This window comes from Martes martes (genome assembly GCF_963455335.1).
Source record: "Martes martes genome assembly, chromosome: 4".
Lineage (NCBI taxonomy): Eukaryota > Metazoa > Chordata > Mammalia > Carnivora > Mustelidae > Martes > Martes martes.
The window spans coordinates 65,565,317-65,592,298 of NC_137891.1; the positions used below are offsets into that span (position 1 = coordinate 65,565,317).

At 33.6% G+C, this 26,982-nt stretch overlaps 1 protein-coding gene across 1 annotated transcript in view; it reads left to right on the forward strand.

Moving 5' to 3' along the window:
• The window catches only part of ARFGEF1 (ARF guanine nucleotide exchange factor 1), a 147,385-nt gene that overhangs the window by 57,051 nt on the left and 63,352 nt on the right, over positions 1-26,982 (forward strand). The window contains exons 5-10 of the mRNA XM_080801137.1: positions 363-542; positions 2,799-3,075; positions 6,702-6,812; positions 18,463-18,638; positions 19,785-19,918; positions 23,310-23,544. Coding sequence (XP_080657263.1) covers positions 363-542; positions 2,799-3,075; positions 6,702-6,812; positions 18,463-18,638; positions 19,785-19,918; positions 23,310-23,544 — 1,113 coding nt within the window. The remainder of the gene's footprint in view (positions 1-362; positions 543-2,798; positions 3,076-6,701; positions 6,813-18,462; positions 18,639-19,784; positions 19,919-23,309; positions 23,545-26,982) is intronic.

Genomic DNA, 26,982 nt, shown 5'->3' on the forward strand with positions numbered 1-26,982 from the left:
CATTGTGTATCCTCCAAAGTTGACAATCTCATTCGACAGATATATCATATGAAGCATATCTCTGTTCTTTTGTGACAGAGTTAATGCTGCGCGTTTTAAGGAACTAAGTAATATTTTTATTAAAATGAAACTTGGGTTGAAATAGTATGATTGAATAGTTTTCTAGTGTTCTAGGTTTGGATTATTTGGAAATTATTACCAATTGATGATATGTATTCAAGGCTGGTAGAAATTCTCTTGGTGTATACTGAGAATTCTTTTAGTGTGTACCTGAAAGTGGTAATGGTGTCTGAAAATACTCATATTTTTGTGCTGAAACTCTAGATGTAGAAATTGCTTTAACTGTGTCTTTCTTTTTAAAGGCTTTACTTACTGCAGTAACATCTCAACACATAGAAATTCATGAGGGAACTGTACTGCAAGCTGTGAGAACATGTTACAATATCTATCTAGCAAGCAAAAATCTCATCAATCAGACAACAGCCAAAGCTACTCTTACTCAGATGCTAAATGTTATCTTTGCACGCATGGAAAACCAAGCAGTAAGTATTAAAAACAGATTTAAAGAATACCACAGGCATCAAATATAGAAAAGAGTTTATAGAGAAATTATAGTGAAATCTTTTGTGCTTGTAGAGAAGAATATTTTCATTTACAGTTCTACTTACTGGAGATCTGTGGAATTATTTTGCTTTGTTTTGAGGTTTTACTGACTTGTCTGACTTTGGAAAAAACATTTTTAATGGTTCACAAGTAGAATTTGAAAGATATTTATTGTTGTCATCCTCATGGAAGTGTTTATGAATTGATAATATTTTTTATTGTAGTCAAGCTTAGTAGATCAGTTTAATGTAGATATAAAACTATGTAATTTGATCTATTCTATAAAATATTTTAGTCATTGCGTCCTTTAAAAATAAAATAGGTATCTATATTGTGGAAATACATTTGGTGGGGTAAGAGATCAACTAAAGAATCATTTGTACATATTTTTAAATTGTTCAGGTCTTCATAATTACGAATCAACTTTTAACTTTTTTTTGAGCCCATTTTAAACTTCAGATATTCCAGAGAGATCTCCTTTACTCTCTTTCCTTAATGCCAGCATCTTATATAACCATATTATAATAATCAGAATCAGGAATTGACACTTGTACATTACTTTTAAATAAACTTCAGAGCCTACTTGTATTTCACCAATTTTCCTACACATATCCTTTTTTTGTCTCAAGATTCAATCCAGAATCTGACATTGTACTTAATATGAATTTAGTAAAGGGTAGGGATGTTGCTAAATACCTTGAAGCACACAGGGCAGCCCCTCTCCACAGCAAAGAATTATCTGATCTAAAATGTTAGTAGCACTGATGTTGAGAAACCCTAGTCTAGAAGTATGGAAGTCTTTAGAAAATGTTTAAAGGTTTATTTTCACACAATAACATTTTTTAAGGATATTTCTAGAATTTCTATAACTCTGAATAAATAGAACTAGAATTCAACGCCATGCTTATCTATGATTCCAAAGCATGCGCTTGCTCCACTAAACCATAGTGCAGATCTGTTGAAGTTTAGGCTGAGGGTAGGAATCCATTGCAAGTCGTAGGTTCTTCACTGCTAATTTGGAAGTTGACTTTCTCATGAGTGGGTTAAAGTATTGGTCTGAAAATTCTGTTCCAGTTCCAACTGTGCATCTAGTCATGCCCATCAGTTTCCGTATCTGTAAAATACGGGATTTGGACCATGCGTATTACAAGGTTCTTCCTACCTTTTGAGCATTAAAATATTTTAATTTTAATTTATTTTATAAATTCATATAATTAGCTCTGGTATTTCCACATAAACTGGAATATTACTAAGAAGTATGAAATGTTCATTTTGGGCACAGTAAAGTATTTACCTTTATGGAAATTAACTCTGTGAGAGTCATTCTTATTAGGCCATGAGGACCAGAAGAGATGTGTCTAAAAGCAATAAAGTGCTAAAAAATGAAATCCTGTGGTTCTGATCATTACCTTTTTAGCATAAGTAAGCCAGTTTTATAGGTGGTATTATATATATAATAATGACAGGTCTTCTAAAATAAAACTCAACATTTGTTGATACAGTTTTTCATCCCTATTAAGATGACTGATTGTGTTTTAAGTACTTAATTTAAGTACTCATTGCTATTTTATTTATTAAATGCAGTTTTATTATTTTTTTTAAATTATGAAGAGGTTTAACAGTGTGACATAAGAACATGTTACACTGAAAATTTCCTTCCACTCTTGTTTCTAATTTGGTCATTTCTTAACCCCCACTCCCTATAGGTAACTCTTACTATCAACTACTTTCTTGTGGTATCTAGATTTTGATGTATGTATGAGTAAAAATGAGCATGTGTTTTATTTCCCCATCCACTTTTTCCCCTCCCTTAGTGAAACTTTTATTTGATTTTCGGAAAATCCACTATTGGCAATAATCTGATTATTATTCTGAGGCTATTAAAATTTATTTCAGTTTTTAAATTTTGTTTTGTTTAGGTTATAATTCACATGATTCAAACACCAAAAGTAGTCAAGAGAAGATACATACTGAAAGACTTCCATCTCTGTTCTTATGTACCAATTTCCATCCCTCTAAGAAGTAACCAGTGTTATTTGTTTTTGTGTAGTTCTAGTATATTTTATGTTCTTTGCTTCTGATGTATAAAGTGTCACCTTATATATAGAGGATTTATAGTTCAGCTTAACATTATCCCTCCAAATTTTAAACAACTCATTTTACTAGTACTGGAAAATTATTTTATTTTTTTCCAGTTGCAGGAAGCCAAACAAATGGAAAAAGAAAGGCATCGGCAGCATCATCATCTGTTGCAGTCTCCAGTAAGCCATCATGAGCCTGAATCACCTCAACTTAGATATTTGCCACCTCAAACTGTTGATCACATGTCCCAAGAACACGAAGGGGACCTTGATTCCCATACAAATGATGTGGATAAAAGCCTTCAGGATGACACAGAACCTGAAAATGGATCTGATATTTCCAGTGCAGAAAATGAACAGACTGAAGCTGATCAGGCAGCTGCAGCTGAAAGTAATCTTTTTGAGAAGGGTTTTTGTGGGGCATGTGTGTGTGTTAAAGGGGAGAGTGTAGGCACGCATATTGGGGAAAGAAATGGGGGGAGGATAGTATGACTTCATGGTATGACTTCATAGTATGAAGTATGAAGTTAGTATGAAGTTAGTACCTTCATAGTATGAAGGTAGTATGACTTCATAGTATGACTTCATGACTTCAAGTATGACTTCACTTATCAGACACATTATGGTAATGTGGATTTTTCTATGCTAAGTGGTGAAGTTATTTGACTTCAATACACAAGACACCTACTCATGATACTATGCATTCATTGGTATCTCACAAGTAATATGATTTACAGATTTGTTTGGGAGGAGATATATGTTACTAAAAGAGGTCATAAGTGTCTGTTAGCATGTTGTATAGGAACTTGAGTTTTTTCCTTAAAATTAGTTTCAGAGCCAACAATAGACCTATTTATTTAGTAAGGTTCTAGAATATGACTGAAACCTTTAGGGCATCAGAATGTTACTGGTTTGGAAAAATATTATGGTCTATAAAGTACTGAAATTTAGTATAAAAAGAAATCTTTTGAGAGACCAACTGCCTGACATACAGAAATATTTTTATGTCCTGATATGTAGTAATCACTAAAATTGAGATGTTCTCCAATACTATTTTTCTAAGTAAATGTATTTATAAGAAAAGGATGAGGCCCCTAGGTGGCTCAGTTGATTAAGCATCTGATTCTTGGTTTTGGCTCTCTGGTCATGATCTCAGGTTCATGAGCTCAAGCCGCGAGTCAAGTTGGGCTCCAGGCTCCGTGCCCAGCATGGAGTCAGCTTGAGATTCCCCCTCCATCTCCTTGTTTCTCCTCCCATTCTTGTGTGCTTGTGCTTTCTTTCTCTCTCAAATAAATAAAATCTTTTTTGAAAAAAGGTTACAAGATAACAAAAATTAAATTACATTTATTTATTTTACTAATTTGTTTTTCTAAAAATAATCACATGAAGTGATTTTTTTTTTTCCTCCAAACATTATTTTGAGCTTTAGCTATTCCAGGGAATTTGGTTGTTCCCCTTGTTGCTTCTTAGGTTGGTGTCAAAAAATGATGGAAAATCTCTTGCCTGTTCACTGTGTTTGTTTGGAGGTAGGATGGTTAGGGCTTAGTAACAGTTTTATCTGAATTCTAGATTTTTCTTTGAGAAAAGACTTCTGTAATTTATTTTCAGCTCTTGATTTTTTTTTTTTTTAGCCACAACTTTTTTACAACAATAGTGGCATGAACATCAACAGTGGTATGTTTAGATGCCTTTTCACTATTTTTCTTAGTCCTTTACTATTTATTTTAAAAGGGGTAATTTTGATAAATCCAACCATTGACAGTAGTAAAGCTAATAGTAAATATGCTCTAGTCTGCCCTTGCCTGAATTTCACCTACTTTTACTGTCAGTTTATAAAGGGGCTGATTGAAAGGGCTAATCTCTAATAGAGCTGGGGCTTTATTTATTCCTTCATTTCTTCATGGATTCAGTAAACCATTTATTTAGCATACTGTGTGTTAGGCACTGTGTGGGACTTGGGGTTAAAAAACTGATGGAGATAAAAACATTGTTCTTAAGGTACTCATGGTCTGCCTGGATGGTCAGGTGTATAAATGATGTATAATGTGATAAATATCCTGAAAGTGGCATGCACAAGGTCATTCTGCTTAGGAGAGTTAGGCAATACCTTTGTAGAGAAAGCGATCATGATTTAGTTGAATCTTGTTGTATAGGAGTTGGAATTGGCTAGCTAGAAGATTATCTGATAGAAGAAAGAACATGGACTGAGACCCAGGGAATGTAAGCATCTACTGTGTATGAGCCACTTTATAGGATACAGAATCATAAATAAAACATAACTCACTGTACCATAGTAATGATTACTTTGGCCCTAGAGGTGTTTTCTCCCAATCGCTGATAAAAATAAAAATTATTCCTGAGAAGCATTGGTTAAGAGTGCTCTGGAGTTAGATTATCTGCTTTGAGTCACTTCTCTATCACTAATTAGTTATATCACTTTGGACATAATAGTTAACTTCTCTAATGATTTTCTGTGTGTGATATTACTGTTACTTTAATCTATTTCTGTTAGATTATTTGTGTGAGAATTGACTCTTGATTCACTAGTTATTTTATACACATATTAATGACTGTGTGTATTTAGTTTTATTGAAACTAACTTTCAGATTCTAGATAGTTTTAGCCAACTAGAGCACAGAAATACAAAGCTTAGGGGCACTGGCTGGCTCAGTCAGTGGAGTGTGTGACTCTTGGTATCGGGGTTGTGAGTTCAAGCCCCATGTTGGGTGTAGAGATTACTTAAGAAATAAAATCTTAAAAAAATACAAAGCTTAAGGCTGGTGGAAAAATTACCTTGTCAGAGGTAATTTTATATATTTTTACTTTGCTAAAAATTTAAGTGTTATTGTACTTGAATTTTTTATATAATGAAACCGATTTGGTATGCTTATTTATTAAATTTCCCCTTGTGGCATACAGGATTTTATAGAATATAGCAAACATAGATTAGTAGTGGTGAACAATAGAGAGGACAGGATTCTGGAAGCCAGAATCATAAGTAGTGATCCTTTATAGTAGTGTGAGTGGGGATGGGTGTGTTAGCCCTATCAACTAATATGTAGTCTGATGCCATTTGGAGTAGGGTCCCTGATCCCAAAGCATCCCAAAGTGCTAATTGAGCCTTCCTGAGATATTTGCAACATTTCAGAAAACCCAGTGGAAATCCTATTTTTATCTGCAAGCTAACTCTGGAGTGTCAGGTTTTACCAGTTTCTCTTAAGCTGTTCAGAAGTTCTGATGGGCTTTTAAATCTGCTTTTGATTGTTAAATTGAGGAATGAATTCTTTTCTTTACTTGTTAAATTTTTACACTGGAAATGTGGATTATTTTGGGGGAAGAGTAAGGAAGGCTGGAAAGCACTGGTGGACACCGAGGTAGCCCTATGTCTCTTCTTTAAGAACCTCAAAGTATTAAGGCACAATGATGAGCTTGTTATTACTGATGAACTGAATTAATCAATGGAGGCTCTGATTACGTTTAATATATACTTACAAGAGTGTCAGATGTGTTAGAAATATTTCATTCAGGGGCACCTGGCTGGCTCAGTCATTGTGTCTGCCTTCAGCTCAGGTCATGATCCCAGGGTCCTAGAATCGAGCCTGCATTGAGATCCTGCCCAGCAGGAATCCTGCTTCTCCCTCTCCCCCTGCTTGTATTCCCTCTCTCGCTCTCTCGCTCTCTCTCTCTCTGAAATAAATAAATTAAAAAAAGAAAATAAATGTTTCATTCAAAATACTTTAAAGTATTTGGCTCCTAAAGGAATAATCTAGAAAATCTACTTAAGCTGAATCATTTAATAGTTTGTCAGGTAAAGCATTTTTTAAGTTAACTTGAATTTATAAATATTTTTAATTTGGGTTAGTTATGAATTTTGAAGGTTTAACTTGTAATCACTTCTAGTTTCATTTATCATATTATCTTTTATTCTTAATTTTTAAGGAAGGTTTTTAAATTTAAGTATTTAGTAAAGTTTCCAGAAAATTAAAGTAATATTTCTTGGGTTTTTCTTTTTTAAAGCGTTATCTAAAAATGACATATTATATGATGGAGAAAACCATGACTGTGAGGAAAAGCCACAAGACATTGTACAGAGCATTGTAGAAGAAATGGTGAACATCGTTGTTGGAGGTAGTGTATTTCACTCAAAGTTAGTTTTTTCTGTCTTTGAATATTTCATTCCACTACGGGGGCTATTTATATAATGCATGGAGCAAAAATATAAGCTTTCTGAAATTGGAGTGTGTGTATAGGAAAAATACTTAAATATCTTTAATTATAGAACAGTTACTCCCTTTTTTCCTCCAGGTTCAGTTATAATTTTTATAAAAACCCATTATTCGGGAACCTGGGTGGCTCAATGGGTTAAAGCCTCTGCTTTCGGCTCAGGTCATGATCCCAGGGTTCTGGGATTGAGTCCCACATCGGGCTCTCTGCTCAGCAGGGAGCCTGTTTCCTCCTCTCTCTCTGCCTGCCTCTCTGCCTACTTGTGATCTCTGTCTGTCAAATAAATAAAATCTTTAAAAAAAAAAAAACACATTATTCCCCTACTGCATTAAAGAAAAGTTGATGCCATTTCATTTTTTTTTTTTATGTTTGCTGGCAGAGATATATCCTTTATCCTCCTAAATGTTCTAAACTCTATAAACTAGAAAATACTAAAATTGATTTGGTTTTTAATATGTGTATCTTTTTTGGAAAAAACCGTGCTTTCTTACACCTTTATTATCACAACCAATGTACAGTTGATATAAGGCCAGTTCCTATCTTATGGATTGTATATTTTCTATAAATAGTACTATTTGCAGAGAGGATTAGACCAGTCCACTGAAGCTTATTGACCCATGGTTGTTTGCACGGGACTAAGCATAGTACCTTGCTACATATACTTCTAGATGTATGATTAAATGTACAGTATGGCTCTTGAATGAGAATAATATTGTTTCAGCAATATCTAACTCCCACTTAATAACATCATTCCTAAGAATATATTTTCTTCTTTAATGCAACACTAGAACCAGGCATCCATCTGATTGCCTTCTCGTTTTTTCATCTTTTCATTCAGCAAATACTAAGGAAGTGCGTACAGTTGTGTGGCACTGTAGGAGGATACAAAAGTTAATCCAAGATAGACCAAGTGATAAGTGCCTTTACAAAGAAACAGCTAACATCCTATTAAAATTCAGAAAAAAAGTGATTATTTCCAGCTAAAGTGATCGAGGAGGGCTTCATGTAGGAGATGACACTTGAACTTAGACTGTATGGATTCACACAGGTATGGGGAGTGGTATTTGATGTATTGGAAGCTCTGTTGGCTCAAGTCTAGAGGAGAGGACTTCTGCCAGACTACCACCTGGGAATTGACAGTTGGTGGTTTGGCTGAAGTATAAAGCATGTGATATCATATAATAGAAACTAAGGTTAAAGAACAAACTTGCTAATTAAAGGTTTAATATTTTAGGCTTCATTCCATCATTAAATGAATTACCATCAAGGATCTTTAAACTAAGAGATGGAATAATTAGAATTATGTACCAAGAAATTAAGTGGGGAAGTAGAAAGTATAGTGGGAGACTAGTGCAGTAACGGAATCCTCAATAGGATGAAATGGTGAAAATGGAGAGGGAAACGTGAATGAGAAGTGAGATAATGAATGTTAAATCAAGAAGACTTTGCAACTGATAAAATACCTGGGTGAGAAAGAGAAATTATAAGGTGTGTCAAGGATCCCCAAGAATACCCCAGTGTTTTGTGATTGACTAGAAGGAATCACAGAATTCATTAGTTATACTCACCATTAAAATTTTTACCATGTAAAGGTACAGTACAAAATCATCACAGAGAAAAGGCGTAGGGGGCAATGTCTGCAGGAAATCAAATGCACACTTCAGGCATCCTGTCCTAGTGAAGTCACACAGAAGGTTCTTAATTCCTCCACATCAGATTGTGAGTGTTGGTTACCAGGGCAGCTCATTAGACTCAGTGCCCAAAGTTACGTTGTCTCCCTTTACTTGCAGGTACCCAAATTTTAGATTTCCTAAAGCACAGCTGGTTTTTAGCATAAACCACATTATTTGTGCAAATGGTTTAGGCACAGTGAGCCACTCTTACTAGTTCTGGGAATGGTGGGAACCCTCCCAAAATGTAAGTTCCTGGGTGCCAGCCAAGGGCCAACCTTAAAAGCCCACCTTTCTGAGGATAGGCAGTCTCAGGCCTACTGTGTTAACTCCTCTTTGCATGGGTGGTCAGCCAGTTTTCTCAGCCTAAATGGGTAGCTGGATGGTTTAGAACTGGTAGAATTAAATCATGTTGGAGGAGAAGTTGGCTTGGGGAAAAATGTACTAAATTTTATTTTGACTACTAAATGTGCTTCTGGTACACCATCCATGTGGGAATTTTATGAAATACATAATAGAAATATAGAAATCTGCCGTAAGATATCAAGGCAGGTGCTATAGGTGGGAGTCCTGTTAAAATTAATAGTTGAAGCCATGATCTTGAGGAATATGAATTTTAAAACGAACCCCAAAAAACCTTGTATACTTAGAATCAGGGAAGAAAGAGCATTGTGTGCCCATGCAGTCTTTAGAAGTTTAATAATGTATATGAGGGGGTGGCAAATTATATTCCATGAACCAAATTTGGCCCATTGCCTATTTTTGTAAATAATGTTTTCCTGGAACACATGCTAATTTGTTTATGTTTTGCCTTCAGTAGCTATCTTTGCACTACAAAAGTAGAGTTGAGTAGTTGCAACAGACCATATGGCCTGCAAAGCCTAAAATGTTTACTAACTGGCCCTTTGCAAAAAAACTTCGCCAGTCTCGAATACATATCAATTCAGAGTGTGAAGTGAAATTTTTCTCTCATTTTTCTGTAACTTTTTACTCAGAACGTTTTCATACCTAGACAAAAGTCCAAAGAACAGTACAATGAACACTTGTATGCCCTTTCTCTAGATTCACTACTTGTTAAGAATTTTGGTACATATGTTTTATGTGTCCTTAAATAGACCTACACACACACACACACGTACATGTATGTGAATATGTGCGTTTTGCTCATCTTTCCTTGAGCCTTTAAAAAAATCGGTTATATGTGTCTTGATACTTTACTCCTAAATACTTCAGCATATATCTTCTAAGAATAAGGGCATTCTCATACATAACCATCATTCATTTTCACACCTAAGAAAATTAACACTATTTTAAGATTATCTAATATAAATACTACATTTTAAAATGTCCCCAAACTCCCAAAATGTCTCTCTTATATACTTTTTTCCCTTTTCTTTTTTAAGTACAGGATCTGAGTACAGTTGCTGCATTTGATTCTGTCTCTTTGGTCTCATTAGTTTAGAATAAGTCCTCTTGCCTCTTCCCCCATCTTCCATAACATTTACCTTTTTTTAAAGAGTATGATATTGTTTGTAGAGTGTTATGCATTTTGAGTTGATATAACAGTTTCCTAATTTAGATTAAATGTATTTGCAAGAATACTGCATAGGTAATGTTGGTACTTCTTATTCATCATGTTACGTTAATTGGTTCATAACAACAAGTTACCCCTATTAGTGATAATGTTTCATCACTTGCTTAAGATGATGACCATCAGGTCTCTTCGTTGTAAGGGAGACTTTTTACCTTTATGACTATAGTTGACCTTTCAACAAATGACATGGATTGGAATTGCATGGATTTGCTTTATGTGAGGTTTTTTTTGCCCTATAAATACAGTCCCGTGAATGTATTTTCTTTTTGTTAATGATTTTCTTAGGATTTTTTTTCTCTAGTTTACTTGACTGTAAAAATACAGTATAAAATACATGTTGAACAATTGTTTATGTTATCAGTAAGGCTTCTGGGCAGCAGTTAGCTATTAGTAGTCAAGTTTTGGGGGGGTCAGATTACACGGTTTTCAACTACATGAGGGGTTGGCACTCCTAAGCCCCATGTAGGTCAACTGGAATATGAAATAATCTTATTTCAAGATCATAGAAGGATCTGTCCACTTAGTGGTTTTAGCATCCATTACTGATCCTTGACTTACATATTGCATTGGTTACAAAATAGTGATTTCATAATTCTAACATTAATTGACACTTTTCTATGGAGAAGAGCGCTTCCTCTTAAAAAAATAATACTGTGAGCTCATGAGTTCTTTTGTTATTCATTGTATTGTAATCATTTACCATTATTCTTTGTTTTTGATCTGGCCAGTAGGAATCCAGCTCCTGTGTCTTTCTGATGTGATTCTATTATTTTGAGCATTTCCTTGTTTTCTGGAAACAAGGTGTTTCAAGTTAAATGTTCAACTTTCCCTTGCCCCAGCTCTGGAATCAGTTACTTCTTTAAGGAGTTTTTGTTCTTTTTAGTGGGCAATTATATTTAGCGACTAGGTATACTCATTCCTGCTGAGGTGTCATGGTGTCGTTACTTCTTAGCCTTTGTAATGTACAGAGACAAGGAGATCTACCGTCACAAGTTCATATTGATAGTTCCAGGTTACATCCAGTGCCACTAGGTTTTTCTTCATCTTCTTACATTTCATATTTGTATTTCCCTTTTCCCACAGTAAAAACCCAAATTCTCAGCAACAACTTACTAATTTAAAGTTCAATTTTTTTTATATATGTGTATTTAGAATGCATCCTACTGAGGATGAATAATAGCTACAGTATTTACAATTGTATAATTTATAATAGTAAACTGTATTAACTGTTTTATTGATTTATTTATTTGAAGATCACTTGCATGAATTAGAGTCAAAATTATATTAAAACATATACTCAGAATTCTTCTATCCATTCCTTCCCTTGCTGACCTGCCTAACATAGGTAGCCACTTTCATTAGCTTTTAGTTTATCCTGTGTGTGTGTATGTATTCACCCCAGATTAATAAGCAGGTACTTAACATTATTTCTCTTTCTTTTTGGCAAAACATTGTATATCTTCTCCTCTTTTTTTTTTTTTGTCTCCCACCCCCTTTTTTTTTTTACTTAATATATGCTATAAATACTCTTTTTTCAGTTGGTAGGAATTTTCCTTATTTTTTCTCTTGGCTCTCTGCATAGTAATCTATTATGTGGATGTATCAGAGTCGACTCAACTAGTCCCTTATTGACAGGAACTTGGATTGTTTCCAGTGCTTTGCTATTACAAGTAATGCTGCCATGAATAACCCTGTACATCTGTTTTGTTTCATATTTGTGGGGGTTTATATTGAGGAAAGATTCATAGAAGTGAGATTACTGGGTTAAGTGGTAAATGAATATGAAGATTAATTAGCTATTGCTAAATGTCCCTTCATAGGTATTGTACCATTATGCACTCTTATTTATTTATTTTTTCCATACCATTTTGCACTCTTACCAGCAATATGTAAGAGTGCCTTTTTCTTGATAATTGCTAGTGGAATTTAAAGTTTTGAATTTTTGCCAACCTGTTAGGTGAGAAATGTTTCTTAGCTTATTTTTTTTTTTTTTTTTTTAAAGATTTTATCTATTTATTTGTCAGAGAGAGAGAGTACACACAAGCAGGCAGAGAGGCAGGCAGAGGCAGCGAGAGAAGCAGGTTCCCTGCCGAGCAAGGAGCCCGACGCGGGACTCGATCCCAGGACCCCGGGACCATGACCCGAGCCGAAGGCAGCGGCTCAACCAACTGAGCCACCCAGGCGTCCCGCTTATTATTTTTTTTAATTCTAGTATATTTAATGTTTAGTGTTGTATTAGTTTCAGGTGTACAATATAGTGATTCAGCAGTTCCATATATTACTCAAGGCTCATCATGATAAGTGTATTCTTAATCCCCTTTACCTATTTCACCCATTCCCCCTTCCCCTCTGGTAACCACCAGTTCTCTGTATTTAAATAGAGTTTGTTTTTTTGTCTCTTTTTTCTCTTTGTTCATTTGTTTTGTTTCCTAAATCCCACCTATGAGTGAAATCATATGGTATTTGTCTTTCTCTCACTGTCTTATTTCACTTAGCATAATACCCTCTAGATCCATTCATGTTGTTACAAATGGCAAGATTTTATTCTTTTTCATGGGTAAGTAATATTCCATTGTGTGTGTATACCACATCTTCTTTATCCACTTCTTAGTTTGGTTATAATTTGCATTTCTCTAGTGGATGAAAATTAAATATCTTCTCAAATATAAGGGCCATTATATTTCTTTTTTTAGTGAATCATCTATAATCTTTCTGTTATTCTTGATTTTTTTCCCTTAGTTTTTTTTTGTGTAGCATTTTCATTAGATGCTTACCAGTTTTGATGTATGAGTAATTCACAACAAATACTGGCCTTTAGAATTTTTGGTTATTGAATACCTTCATATTTTCATTTTTTTCCTTCTCTCTTCATTTTAACCTTACTTTCTGTTGCACCATTTACATTTTCTTAAGCTTTGAAACCCAAAGCACTTACTTTTACTAAGCCATTTCATGAGCACTTCCTTTCAAGATCTTTAATTTCTCCCATTATTCTTCTTGGTGATTACTGAATGGTTCTTCGGCCTCTTATTTTTGGGGATTTGTTGATTTGTTTGCAAAATTATTGTGAGGGCTTCCTGTAAGGACAGCACTTCTGCTGCTCAGTCAGAAAGAAACTTCTGCAAAGCTGTGGCTCCATGTGTAGAACAGGCAAGTGAGAGGCAGCAGATACTTCAAACAGCATGTGCCTCAATTCTTGTCACTTCAGTGTTTCTTAATTACCAGTTCTACTTTGTATTTTTTGAACTATGAATCTTTCTGAATTAGTTTGAATTTTGGAAAACATGCTCAATGTCTTCTCCCACAGCAAAAACCTCAACCTGCTCTGTATTAACTTTCTTTAAATAAATTCTAGTTGAGTATCTTTTTACTTCTGTAACATACCTACCTCTCTCTGACTGCGCTGTATCAGCCAAATCAGAGAATTTGTGCTAGTAAATTCAACTCAATAACATAGATTCAAGATCTACTATTTAAAAATACTTAATGCTAGACTGCATATTTGAGCTTCAAGGACAATAAAACATCTTCTTGACTTTCAAGAGTCTAAAATCTAGTGAGGGAAAAAGTCTCATTAATAGATAATGTCAATATTATAAGCCTTGGAATAGAGGTGTGTTCAGGGTTCTGCTGGACAGTCCAGTAGAACTGGACCAGTCTTGAAAGTGAAGGATATAACATTGCCGTTACAAACATTTAGATTATTTTCAAGTTTTTGCTTTTTTTATAAAGACTGTTCTGAGGAGCATTCTCGTCATAGATTATCTTTTAGCACTTTAGGATAAATTTATAAAAAAGGAATACTTTTTTAAAAAAGGAATACTTTGATCAAGGTGTATGGATATTTACATTTTATATAATGTGCATTGTTTAATATCACTTTACTAGATGGATTATATCTTATAGTTGTAATTTGTGTTTCTATGATAATTTGGAGGATCAAAACCCAGGGAGAAGCCATTATTTTTGTAGGTCAAATGTTGGCAGTTTCTTGGTCCAACTGAATATCTGTGGGCTATTAATACTTTTCTGAATTGTTTGTTCATGACTTTTGCCTGTTTTTCCTTTTGTTTTTTTTGTTCTGATTTCAAGGTTTATTCATATCAAGAAATTAACCCATACTCAGTGTATTGCAAATACTTCTTTTTCTAGTCAGTCTTTGTTTTCATTTTGTTTAGCCTTTGCCTGTGTTATTGTTCTGAGCAGCTATTTGACCACACATAAAAGATGTAATAAATATTGTCTTTTTGTGTGTGTGTGAACTCTGTTTTTGTCTTGCTTAGAATGGATTTTACCACCCTAAGATTACAGAAATATTCTGCGGTACATTTTTCTTATACCTTTGTTTTTACTTTTTGAATATAGATCTGTAATTCATCTGAAATTGATTTTTCTGTATAGTATGTGATTTCATAGCTAACCTATAGAATAATTCCTTTCCCAGTTAATTTGAAATTTTATCCTACATGATTCTGCTTGTGTTTTGTCTACAGTAACAGTGAGCTATTTATTTGTATCTGGTGTTGAATTGTTTAAAATATTTTGATTTTATAGTACACTTTGATCTTTGTAGTGCAAGTCCCCCTACTGCTGCCAATTTTTTTAAACATCTAGTAAATGTATTCTTCTGTATGACTTTAGAACTGGTTCATTAAGTTAAAAAAAAAAGTTTTATTTAGTGATTGAATTTATATTGTGTTTATAAGTTAACTTGGGGAGTTGTATCTTATTTGTAATATTGAACCTTCTTATCCAGAAGCATAAGTTCATTCAGTTAGATCTTTTATGTCACTTAGTAAAATTTCATTGTTTTCTTCCTTTTCCTCTTGCACATTTCCTGTTAAATTATTTCTGTGTTTTTTGTTTTAGTTTTGCTAGTATTTTGGATGAGTCCTTTTCTAATTTACTTTTTAAAAAAATTCTAAGTTTATATTTAAAGTGTATGTAAGATTACTTTATTCCTACATCTTCTCTTGTTTCTGCTCTATATTTGCCCTTTTTCCTTACCTACTTGGTGAGATTTGGCTTTACATTCAAGGATCTTTTTGTCATCTCTGTCCAGTTTTAATCTAGTGCTAACCACATTGCTAGGGTGAATGCCCACGTGGACAGTTGTACCATTCACTTGCTCTCATGGAACTCATTCAGTGTAGATGATGTATTTCATCCTGTAAACTTGGACTGCTTTGCCAATATGCTGACCTTTGTGATGTCCTCACATAAATTGTACTTCATCATCCTTTTGAATGGGCATGGATTGAACGTTGTACTTCTGTCTCAGCTTTTTGGAAAGGAGGGAAGACATAATCTTCTGTAAATGTGAGAAGGTGCACTGAAATGGCTTTTACTGTTCTTGATCCAGTCAGGAGTCACAAAGGGATTGAACTTTATTTTGGTCTCTGGCACTTCAACAATGGCCACAGAAGGCTCCCACTTCCTAATTTAATTGGAGTATAGAAAAACCCTTAGTTTTCCATATTTATCTCCTACTTATTCACCTTCTAAATGTGTATTGTTTCTAAAACTTTTTTATTTGATTATCTTGAGTTTTTTTAGGTGAAGAATATATTTTGTCTTTCTTTCTTTTACAGTATTCTAATTTTTATTCTTTTGTTTCTGTTATAAAACATTGGTTTGAACCTCTAGAAAATACTGAATCATGTTAATGATGGCAAGGAACCTCATTTTGTTTTTAACGTAACTGCTATATTTTACCAGTAAGTTCGATAATTGCCGTTGTTTTTTGGAGGATACTCTATCAAATTAATTATATGAGTGTGTGTGTGCCTGGATGTAATTTTACTTTTCTTTTTTAAGTCAGGATTAACTTGAATTTTTTCATACTGGTGAAAAATACCAGACCAGCAATTATCAAACTTACTGGTGAAATACAGCAGTAATGTTACAAATGTTACATTTATCTCTTGTTTATATTTTTCCTAGTAATTTCAATGGGATTCATCAAAAGAGAAGTTACTTTTTAGTGGACTCAGTTACCACTTTGAAAACAGAAGTCTGCACTTACATTTAGGAGATAATTAGAGAGAGAATTAGAGGAGAAGACATAGAGAATAATAATATCTAACTCTGGTTAGAGTACTTTCTGTGTATCCCAAATGATTTTATGTGCTTTACTTGTATTTATTCACTTAATCCTCCCCCAACACTGGGTTATGTAGGTGCTATTACTATTCCCTCTTTTACAATGAGAAAATTGAGAGATTTTATGAGACTGAGGACCTTCAGTAAAATTGAGAGATTTTAATTTAACTTGTAGGAAGCCGTAAAGTGAAGAATGTTTTTAGTTCTTCTGAGAAATTTCCTAGGAAGGGAGGAAGGAAAGTATCATCAATGAATATTGATTATTCCTCTCGGGAATGTGAAAAAATGAGAAAAATGGACAGTAGCAGAGGTGTAGCAAGAATTGAAGGAAGTTTGTTTTTTTTTTTTTTTTCAGTGAAAAGATTTGAATATGTTTATTGAGTATTGGAGAAGATTCAGTCGTATACATGAGATTGAAAATGCAGTGTTGCAAGAAAAAACTGAGTGGAGGGAAGGTACTAATGAATGCAAGAAGAGATTGGTTTGAGGGTGAATGATAGTTCACTTTAGAAGTACAAAGGAGTATTTTTTCCCTCTAAAATGAGAGGAAAGAGAAAGATTATTGTTGATGTCAAGGAACTTTATGGTGGGACAAGGGAGACTGAAGTAGCCTAAGTTAACTTAACCTACTTCTTAGCTAAGTAGGTAATTTGTTTGTTAAGGGAAAGTGAAGGAGGGGCAGAGGGAGGCAATGTAATTGGGTGTTGACAGAAAATGGAATAAGTGCTTTGAGGGATAATTATCAATTTCTGATAATCATTATTAAATTTTTTATGACTTCTTCCAGAGAATCCTTTGCATAGTAAACATTTTTATGTATGTAAGATATGTATAATAAATAATATGTCTTTTTAAAGCCATAGCACATTAATACATACATATATATATTGAAAGGTGTAACAGCATTAAGCATGTCTAGTATTAGTATGTTAAAGCTCCGAAAGGGCCACTAGGAAAACTGTTTTATGTAATGCAGAGTTTCCCAAGTAAATTTTATCAATGAGTATCTTTTTCATGTACCAATTGTTAATTGTAAAACATGCTTTGAAATCATCCAGTTTAATCTATCCAGGGTGTTCTAATTTGGAGAGCAGAAAGCAGCTTCAGAGTTGGGACACCAGATACACTTTTTTCATTACTGAATTAGTCAAAAATTGGGCACATGTTATCAGTTATCGACAAAATAATAGCTACCACTGATTGAGAATCACTCGTGTTCTTTATGAATAGTGCGTATGTAGGGTATTTGTGTTTTGGTGATTCCTCACAAACATTATTATCTTTGTTGCTGATGAAGAAACTGAGTCAAAGAAAGATGAAATAAGTTATCCAGTTAAATTGGGAGACATGATTGATACACAGGTCTTTCATATTACAAAATCTGCTCCTTATAGTATAGTATGTTTCCCTTGCTTATAGTTCTCTTTTAATTGGTAGCATGAAATGAGCAATTTTCTGCCAGATGGCTGAGTTATGGCCACAGACACTTATGTGTTTCTTTTTTAAAATAACACACGTTACACCTAGACTAGTTATGAAACTGGATATTATTTGCATTATCTCTTTGTTTTACTGACATTTATTTCTGTTCATATTAATTAAAAGTATGATTACTCAGAGTGACATGCTGAAAAATATTCAGTGTTGTAGCCATTTCTTCCATGTGTATGTTCTAAAGGATATATTATTAGTTATTAATAGGTATTCTAAAAAGAGGAAGGAGGGGCTCATGGTAAAATAGTTTTGGAAACTGCATATTATATATTCCCTGTAGAGAGCATATTATAAAGACTATAATGAAGAAAGCTATTTCCCAGCATATCTCTAACTACTTGGTAATAGAATATTTTTTTGAAGAATCTCTGTTAACATCTTAAGGCATTAGCATTCATTAGAACAAAGTTTAGTAAATGATAATGGAGACCAAAAGTAAGCTCCTGTTTTGGCACATACCAGTTAGCTTTTGATCAGCTGAGTGTGTTTCCTAGCTAGAGCTACTTAAGGATTATATTTGGATGTATTCCAAATGCATACTTACTACTAAGTATGCTGACCTTTAAATGGTGCCAATACATACTATTTCACATTGCTTTTTTGCCACTGTTGAGTTTTAAATACTCTATGCTTTTTCAGTACACTTCAGTTAAGTCAGATGCATTTGCATGTTTTTTTATTCTTACCGTTTTAGATATGGGAGAAAGGACTACTATAAATGCAAGTGCAGATGGCAACATTGGAACTATAGAGGATGGTAGCGACAGTGAAAATATTCAAGCAAATGGAATTCCAGGAACACCAATTTCTGTTGCATATACACCGTCTTTACCTGATGACAGATTGTCTGTCTCTTCCAATGATACTCAGGTATCAGTCGGGGGCAGGGGGGTATCCTGTTAATCTTTCAGATGTATAGGCTACCAGCACCTTATGGTGAATATATGTAGTTGATAATGCTGGCTGATAATAATTTGAGAAAATAAAAACTTGGGTTTTTCTTATTGATATAAATCAAAGCAGTTTATTCCCTAAGTATATTGATAGTTAAATTTACAACTCTAAGCTGTTTGGTATTGTACACATCTTCTCTATGCTCTCCCCTATTGAAATTGCATTTAAAAAGAGCATTTTTATCATATATTCATAGGACAGTTCTAGTGTCATTGGATGAGAAAGGACTTTTAGACATTTAGGGAACTTCATCTTACTTTCATTCAGGGCTACAATGAAATCTATACTATGGTAGTGATAGGTTCTCCTCATCCTCCCTACCCTGTATTTAGTGTGTTCTTATTTTAGATAAGGAAGTCCTACAGTAAATCATTGCCCTGTGTATAAGATTCAGCTTTCTTGGCTTTATTGACCTTCATTGGTTAACAACTTTGAAACATTGCTTTGACAATTTCTGTTGTTTTATGTCTCTCTGTGCAGAGGAGATAAAACATCAAATAGAACAAAAACATAAAACACCCAATGGCAGGTAATGGAAAGCATGGTTTAGGCCAGGGATGAGATATCTTGTCAGGGCATGATGTGCTAGATTTTGTTAGTAATGGTATGAACTGGATAAAATTCAAGAGTTTTTTGGTGGCTAAGAGAGTATTTTCAAAGAATTCATTTTTTTCGGGTGCCTGGGTGGCTCAGTCAGTTGAGCATCTGCCTTCGGCTCAGATCATGATCCTGGGGTCCTGGGACTGAGCCCTGCTTAGTGGAGAGTCTGCTTCTCCCTCTCCCTTTGCAACTCTCCCTGATTATGCTCTCTCTCTCCCTATGTTAAATAAATAAAAATCTTTATTTAAAAAATAAGAATTTATTTTTTAAGGTATTAATTTACTGCTGGGGAGGAGGGTGGTATGTCAGATTAAAGAGAAACAGTGTGGCAAATTCCTCATCAGGTTTCCCCTCTAGCAGAACCCCCTCCATATATTACAGAATTGAATAAAATATATGGAAGGCTGAAATGGTTTTACACTGGCAAATTTCTCTATTTACATGGTATGTTAACTTGTTTAGGAATCTGGAAATTCTTCAGGACCTTCACCTGGTGCTAAGTTTTCCCACATTTTACAAAAGGATGCCTTTCTAGTATTCAGGTCATTGTGTAAACTGTCCATGAAACCACTGTCAGATGGACCACCAGATCCAAAGTAAGTCATTAGCTATTCTCCTTGACAAATACAATTTTTTAAGATTGAAACTTACTGTTAGGTAGTCTTTGGAGTTTTTTGTTATTCTTGTCCCATAGAACTCTCAAAAATACATTTTAGGGTTATTTTGCTTTTTAAAATATGTATTTGAAAAACAGTGAGTTTGAAAATTGCTAGGTATCTTACACTGTTTCCCAAAGCATACCAATAGCATTATAGAAATGTTCCTGATTGAACAATTGAAAGAATTCTTATTTCAGTATTATGAGTAACTGTGGAGTTAGTGTAGCCCTGTTACATTTAGCCTTGTGCTAGGTTTCTGAAAGCTATCAGTTGAAAGGTAATAAAACCTAAGAGAAATAAATTTTAAAATTCATAATGAAAGATACTACATTATTTATTATGGTCTGAAAAATGCTCTAATTTGATACCTGTACCTCAAAGTACAGGAAGTACTTTGAGATGGGAGTCACTTGGCTGATTCCTGTCAAATATATTAGTTTAAACTGTAGGAAAGTGCCATTTTTTGGTCAGAAATCACCAAATATCTTTCATTTCATATGAGTCAAATATAACTAATTTTTGCTTGAGACTGAGTTTGGGCACTATTAGAGAGCCATGCCTGCTAATGTTGCATCATGATGTAATGCAGCACGACAATTTTAGGAGAACTTTCTGGAGAAAGAAATCTTGAAGGCAGGCTGGCCTGAGTAGCTTTGTAAAAAAGATAGTGAAATAAGGGGAAAATGTAAGCAGCACTACTTCATTTTTTAGAAACTCTAGAGCATTTTGGTTTCTAAATGTCACCTAAAAAGAAAGACTAGAGACTGTTACAATAAAAACTTTGTAAGTTTGGGGGAAAAAGAAAAACTTTTTAAGTTTTGGGAAACCACATTTGTTATATTTTCTACAGTTTTATTTTGTCACATTGTACTTATTAAGTGAGAAACATCTTTGAAGCCCTAAAACCCAAAATTCTAAAATCTTTTTAGGCCCAAATCCTGAGAGTCAGAAATATAACATTGATTTTTCTGTATTTTGAGAATGTAAAGTCCACGGAAAAAGCATTAAGGTTGTTCAGATTGCAGTATAAAGTTGATTATACCCTATGTATCTTATAAGAATATATTCAGAATTTTTTCAATTTCTTATTCTCACTATAACAGAAAAATAACCATCTCATTCCAAATTGTTGGAAGACTTTGAGGAGGAAGTAACTTAAGAATTTAGTGTTATTGCTAATTGCCATCTTTGCCATGATTTTAAAAATGTTATTAACCTTTAAAGTCTCAGATATTTACTTTTCCATATCAACTGTTAAAAAGTGTGATTTAGAAAAATACGAATAAGCAGAAAAAGGAGAATTCTTTAAAGTGCCCAAGATGAAAAGAAAACAAAATACATGATTTTAAGGAGTACTTTATGGCAGGGAGCATTCCTTTAGCACTATATAAATAAAGAGTAATCTAGTTTTGGAAAGCTGCAATCTTTAATATTACAAAGGATTCTTAAGAGAAATAATGTAAATTATGCTCCTACTCAGTGGACTTAAACCAAATATTTAGAAATTTTGTTCGAACATAAAAAAGACCTTTTCGGTCATCAGGAACATTAAACATTAGAATTGAATACAGAAGAAATCAAATTTTCTACCCCTAGAAACTGTTCATTTTCCAGAAGAGAATTTATGGTTTCCTATCTTGAATGATTTTTTCCCCAAAATTAATGACTTGTAGTTATATAATTTTCTTTTTTGCCTTGCTTCTCTTGATGTTTTGTGATCTTGCTAAGATGATGTTCCAGGAAATGTTCGTTAAGCTTGAATCATAATTTGAAACCACCCTGTGAAAATCTGTAGACCTGAAATTTCTAGCTTCTTTTGCCTATAAAAGTGTACTTCATTGTGTCATAAGATAATCATTTGATCATTTCTTCATTAATGAATGCCTTATAGATAGTAGGTTCTTAATAAATGTTTAGCTGGGTGTATGAATAAACCCATACTGTGTACAAGGCATTTTGTTAGATCTGGGGATACAAAAAAAAAAAAAAACACAACAAAAATTTATGTGTTCGATAATAGTAAGCTACAGGTTTTAAAAACTACTGGAATTGAACAGAAAAGATAATAAATTGGCTAGACTAGGAAGTAGTCATAATATAAAAGCTCTGGAAGGCTTCAGCATGAAGGGGAGATACTTAACCCATACCATATTTTCATGGGCTCTTCATAACCTAACCTCGCACTGTTTCTAACTTGATTTAAGCTTTTTTGGTGGAGGGGAGGTAATACTATATTTGCTGCACATAGCCGTCTTGGAAAGTTGATATGTAGCAAGTAATGATATTACTGGTTTCAGTTTTATTTCAAAGATGGTAATATTTTTGTGATTCCCATTTACATGAAATTGAATATTTCTTAGAGTTTCTTAGGTTCTTGAAATACTTGACCCTTAAAACCATAAAATTTTTAAGGGAGAAATCAAGAACAATTAAGTTTGTTATCTGTGGTGTGAACGTGACACCAATGATACAGCATTTGGGAAGAATAAAGTAATTAGCTGCTAGAACATGTTAAGTGTGTTCTGTATTTGAAAAGTTGCATGGGTTCTTGATCTTTTGGCCTTAAGAGGCCTCTTTTAATGGGAGAAAAATTATATGTGTGAAATCTGATAATTATAATGCTAGATGTTGATCAGAATATGGCATAGTATATTGATCAGAAAAAAGGTGAAAATTTAAGCTGAAAAGGAGTTTTTTTGCTTTTCATTATTAAAATATTTAGAATAAATGTGTAGACTGTTAAGAAATATAAATGTTCTAAAAGCCTCTTTGTATTTCAAAAAAGAAAAGAACTTTAAATGGTTATTGAAAAAATAAGCTTGAAATAGTCCTATAGCTGCTTCATATAACCAAAACTTTTAATTTTGTTTAGGGTTTTTGAGTAGCATACCTAGGAAAAAAGTACATTATATACTAAGCTATTAAATATCATACGCTGTGGAACTATTATATACTAAATATGGCACATAATCTGGGAAACTCATGATGATTTCTAAAAGGTGAAATAGCTTGTGAAAGAAAGGAACAAGGAATAAATCTTTATTTTTCGTGTACGAAGGAACATAGGTTAATTTTAAATATGTGTGAATGATTGGTTTTCCATATAAAAAGTTTATGAGATTATGTGGTACTTGAGAATGTAAGTGGGACTACCATTATTAGTGTCAAAGCTCATTCATGTACTGTGCTTTATGTGGTAGAGTGTTCTGTTCCTATACATTTTAAAGTTTGTGAAATTTTGTGGTACCAGGAAATATCTTTGGAACACCCTTTTATTACCATAATGCTAAATATGTCCATATACTGTGCCTTCTTTTTTACGTTTTAGGTCTCATGAGTTACGATCCAAGATTCTTTCATTGCAGTTACTTCTATCCATTCTGCAGAATGCAGGACCTGTTTTCAGGACAAATGAGATGTTTATTAATGCAATTAAGCAGTATCTGTGTGTTGCACTCTCAAAAAATGGAGTCTCATCTGTACCAGAGGTTTTTGAGCTTTCTCTTTCCATATTTCTCACTTTGTTGTCAAACTTCAAGACACATCTGAAGATGCAAATTGAGGTATGTTCTGCATTGTTGGGTATTTCATTAGTTTCATGTTTTAAATCAGATTATTCATTCCCTAGAAAATCTTTCAGAATGTGAAATAATATTTATGAATTTTCATGTACAACTGACTCTTGAACCAATATACTGCTTTGAACTGAGGAGGCCCACTTACATGTGGATTTTTTTCAATAAGTGTTGGTACGGTACTGTAAGTGTGTTTTCTTTTCCTTCTGATTTTCTTTTTCTTTCTTTAGTTTACTTGATTGTAATACAGAATATAATACAGCATATAATAGAATACAGAATACAATACAATACAGCATATAATACATATGATGTACAAAATATGCGTTAGTTGAATGTTTATGTTGCCAGTAGGCTTGTGTCAACAGTAGTAGTTAAGTTTTTGGAGAACCAAAGTCACATGTGGATTTTTAACTGCACAAGGATCAGTGCACTAAACCCTCACATTGTTCAGGGGTCAACTGTGCTTCTTTTTCATTTACTCATTCAACTAGCATGTGCTTATGAAATATTAAGCACTAGGTGAACAATAAGAATACAAAATCAGATTAGACACAGCCCTGCCTTCAAGGAATTTATACTGGTTGAATGAATGATTCTAGATGTCTTGTGTTAGTTCAGCCCTCACAATAATTTTGCCATTGTTTATATTGTATATAGTAGTGAATTTGGTTATCTTAAAAGAAAGCTTTAAATATATACTTTGTCTACATGGTTTTAAGCCATTTAAGTTTTGGGTACTTTAAAGAGGCTATTAAGAAGGATTACATTTTTAGTGTTTTATTTTAGGAGTTTGAAATTTTAATTTTTGCTTTGTATTATTTTTCAAATGTGCAAATGATAAATTATCATTTCCCAGGGATTTGAGGTGGGTGGAACAATCTTACTATACTTTATTACTGATGTTCTACAATATCTATTAAAATTCACATGGAATATTATGGGAATAAGAATAAGGCCTTAGTATTTTAAGTTAAAGGTTCATAAATGGGGCCAAATTTTGAACAGGAAACAATTTCTGGTACGTATATATTATCAAATTTTAATTTGTCTTATGTCTGTCAAAATAATGGGAGACATTTAACTAGGAACAGTTGCTATTTTTTGATAATTCTTCTCATTATCTTCAGGCATTACAATGAAAAGAGATTTTTAAAAAACTTTTGGACCTTTTGCTTCCTTACTAACCCAAAAATCTTTCATGTGATGATGAAGCATTTAAATTGCCATTAGATAATTTTAGAAGACTACATTAATTTAGTTAGAGACTTCTGAACTCTGAGACTCAATTTCTTTAAGTACGTTTTAGTAGACTGTGAAATATAAATTCTTAGGGAACCAGATATCACAGAAGTCATATAAATTGGGATTATTGTTTTGTAGATTAAATTTGATGTATAAAACTTTTGGAAGCACAAATTTAAAGGAAATACTGGTAAGAAATTTAAAGGAAATATTGGTAAGAAATTTTGTTTGTCCTCACATGGTAGATTCTCATTACAAAATTGTTGTAAGATTGCTCTGTGTTTAAAGAAATAAGTTTTATTTCACTCTCCTTTGTCCCTTATGGAAAGCATGAGGATCAAACAAGGCAAGTGTAGATTGCTTTTGAAAAATACTACACATATTCAAATGCAAGATAAGCTGTGTTCCAGTTGTAGAAAGCAAAGCCGACATACGAAAATCTAAATTTGCAAAGCAATGTTGAGATTGTTATTACATGAGTATTCATTTTATAAGAGTATTTATAAGAGTTTCGATAATATTATTTTTCCATAGACATTAACTTACATTGTCTGCATCAGAAAGTTGTTAATGCACAACTTTCCAAGAAAATATTTGCAGACAAAGTATCTTTGATACTCTTATTCTACACATATTACATTTTAGGTGCTCTATAAATCTTTAAAAGTTTGGGGTTTTTTTTAGAGCCCCTGTTGATGGGCATGATGTCTTAAATTACAATTGTAGGCTGTTGCTTACTAGTACAATTTGATAACTCAAAGTAGCTAAAGTTTTTATTTTCCTCTTTCTCCAAATCTAAGAGTTTTACTTAGTCCACAATTTGGAGAGTTCTAAACTTTCTTATTTGTTTAGCATAACTGATATACAGTATTATATTAATGTCAGGTGTACAATGTAAGGATTCAACATTTGTGTACATTACAGGATGATCAGTGCAATAAATCTAGTTACCATCTGCTATCTCACAAAGTTAATACAAGATTATTAGCTATATTCCCCATGCTGTGTATTACATCCCATGACTTATTTCATAACTGGGAGTTTATATCTCTTAATCCCCTGCACCCATTTAGAACCTCCACATCCTCACCCCTTTGTCAGCCACCAGCCTGTTCTCTGTGAGTCGGAGCTTTGTTTCTTTTTTGTTTTTAAGACTCCAAATGTAAGTGAAATCATGGCAGTATTTGTCTTTTTCTGCCTTTACACTTAGCATAATACTTGCAAGTTTCATCCATGTTGTTGCAGATGACAAGATTTGAATTCTTTTCTGTGGCTGAGTAGTGTTCTGTTGTACATATATATCATATCTTCTTGATCCATTCATAGACACTGAGGCTGTTTCCATATATTGTCTATTGTAAATAATGCTACAGTAAACATAGGCATCATGTAGCTCTTCAAATTAGTGTTTTCATTTCATTGTATAGATACCCATTAGTGGGACTGCTGGATTATATAGTAACTCTATTTTTAATTTTTTTGAGGAAACTCCATACTGTTTTTCATAGTGGCTGTATCAGTTTATATCCCCCCCAATGGTGCACAAGAGTTCCCTTTTCTCTACATCCTCATCAGCACTTGTTATTTCTTATCTTTTTGGTAATAGCCATCCTGACAAGTGTAAGGTGATCCCTCATTGTGGCTTTGATTTGCATTTCCTTGATGAATAGTGATTTTGAGCAACTTTTCATCTACCTGTTGTCCATCTGTATTTGTCTCCCTTGGAAAAAAATCCTCTGCCTATTTTTTTTTTTAAGATTTTATTTATTTATTTATTTGACAGATAGAGATCACAAGTAGGCAGAGAGACAGGCAGAGAGAGAGAGGAGAAAGCAGGCTCCCTGCTTAGCAGAGAGCCCGATATGGGGCTCGATCCCAGGACCCCGGGATCACGACCGGAGCCGAAGGCAGAGGCTTTAACCCACTGAGCCACCCAGGCGCCCCTCTGCCTATTTTTTAATCGATTTTTTGTTTTGTTTTGTTTTGCTATTGAGTTGTGTACATTCTTTATATATTTTAGATATTAATCTTTATTAACTATATGATTTGCAGATGTCTTGTATTTAGTAGATTGCCTTTTCATTTCATTAATGGTTTCCTTTGCTGTGCAGAAGCTGTTCAGTTTGATGTAGACTCATTTGTTTACTAATGATTTTGTTTCCCTTGCCTTTGGAATCGGAT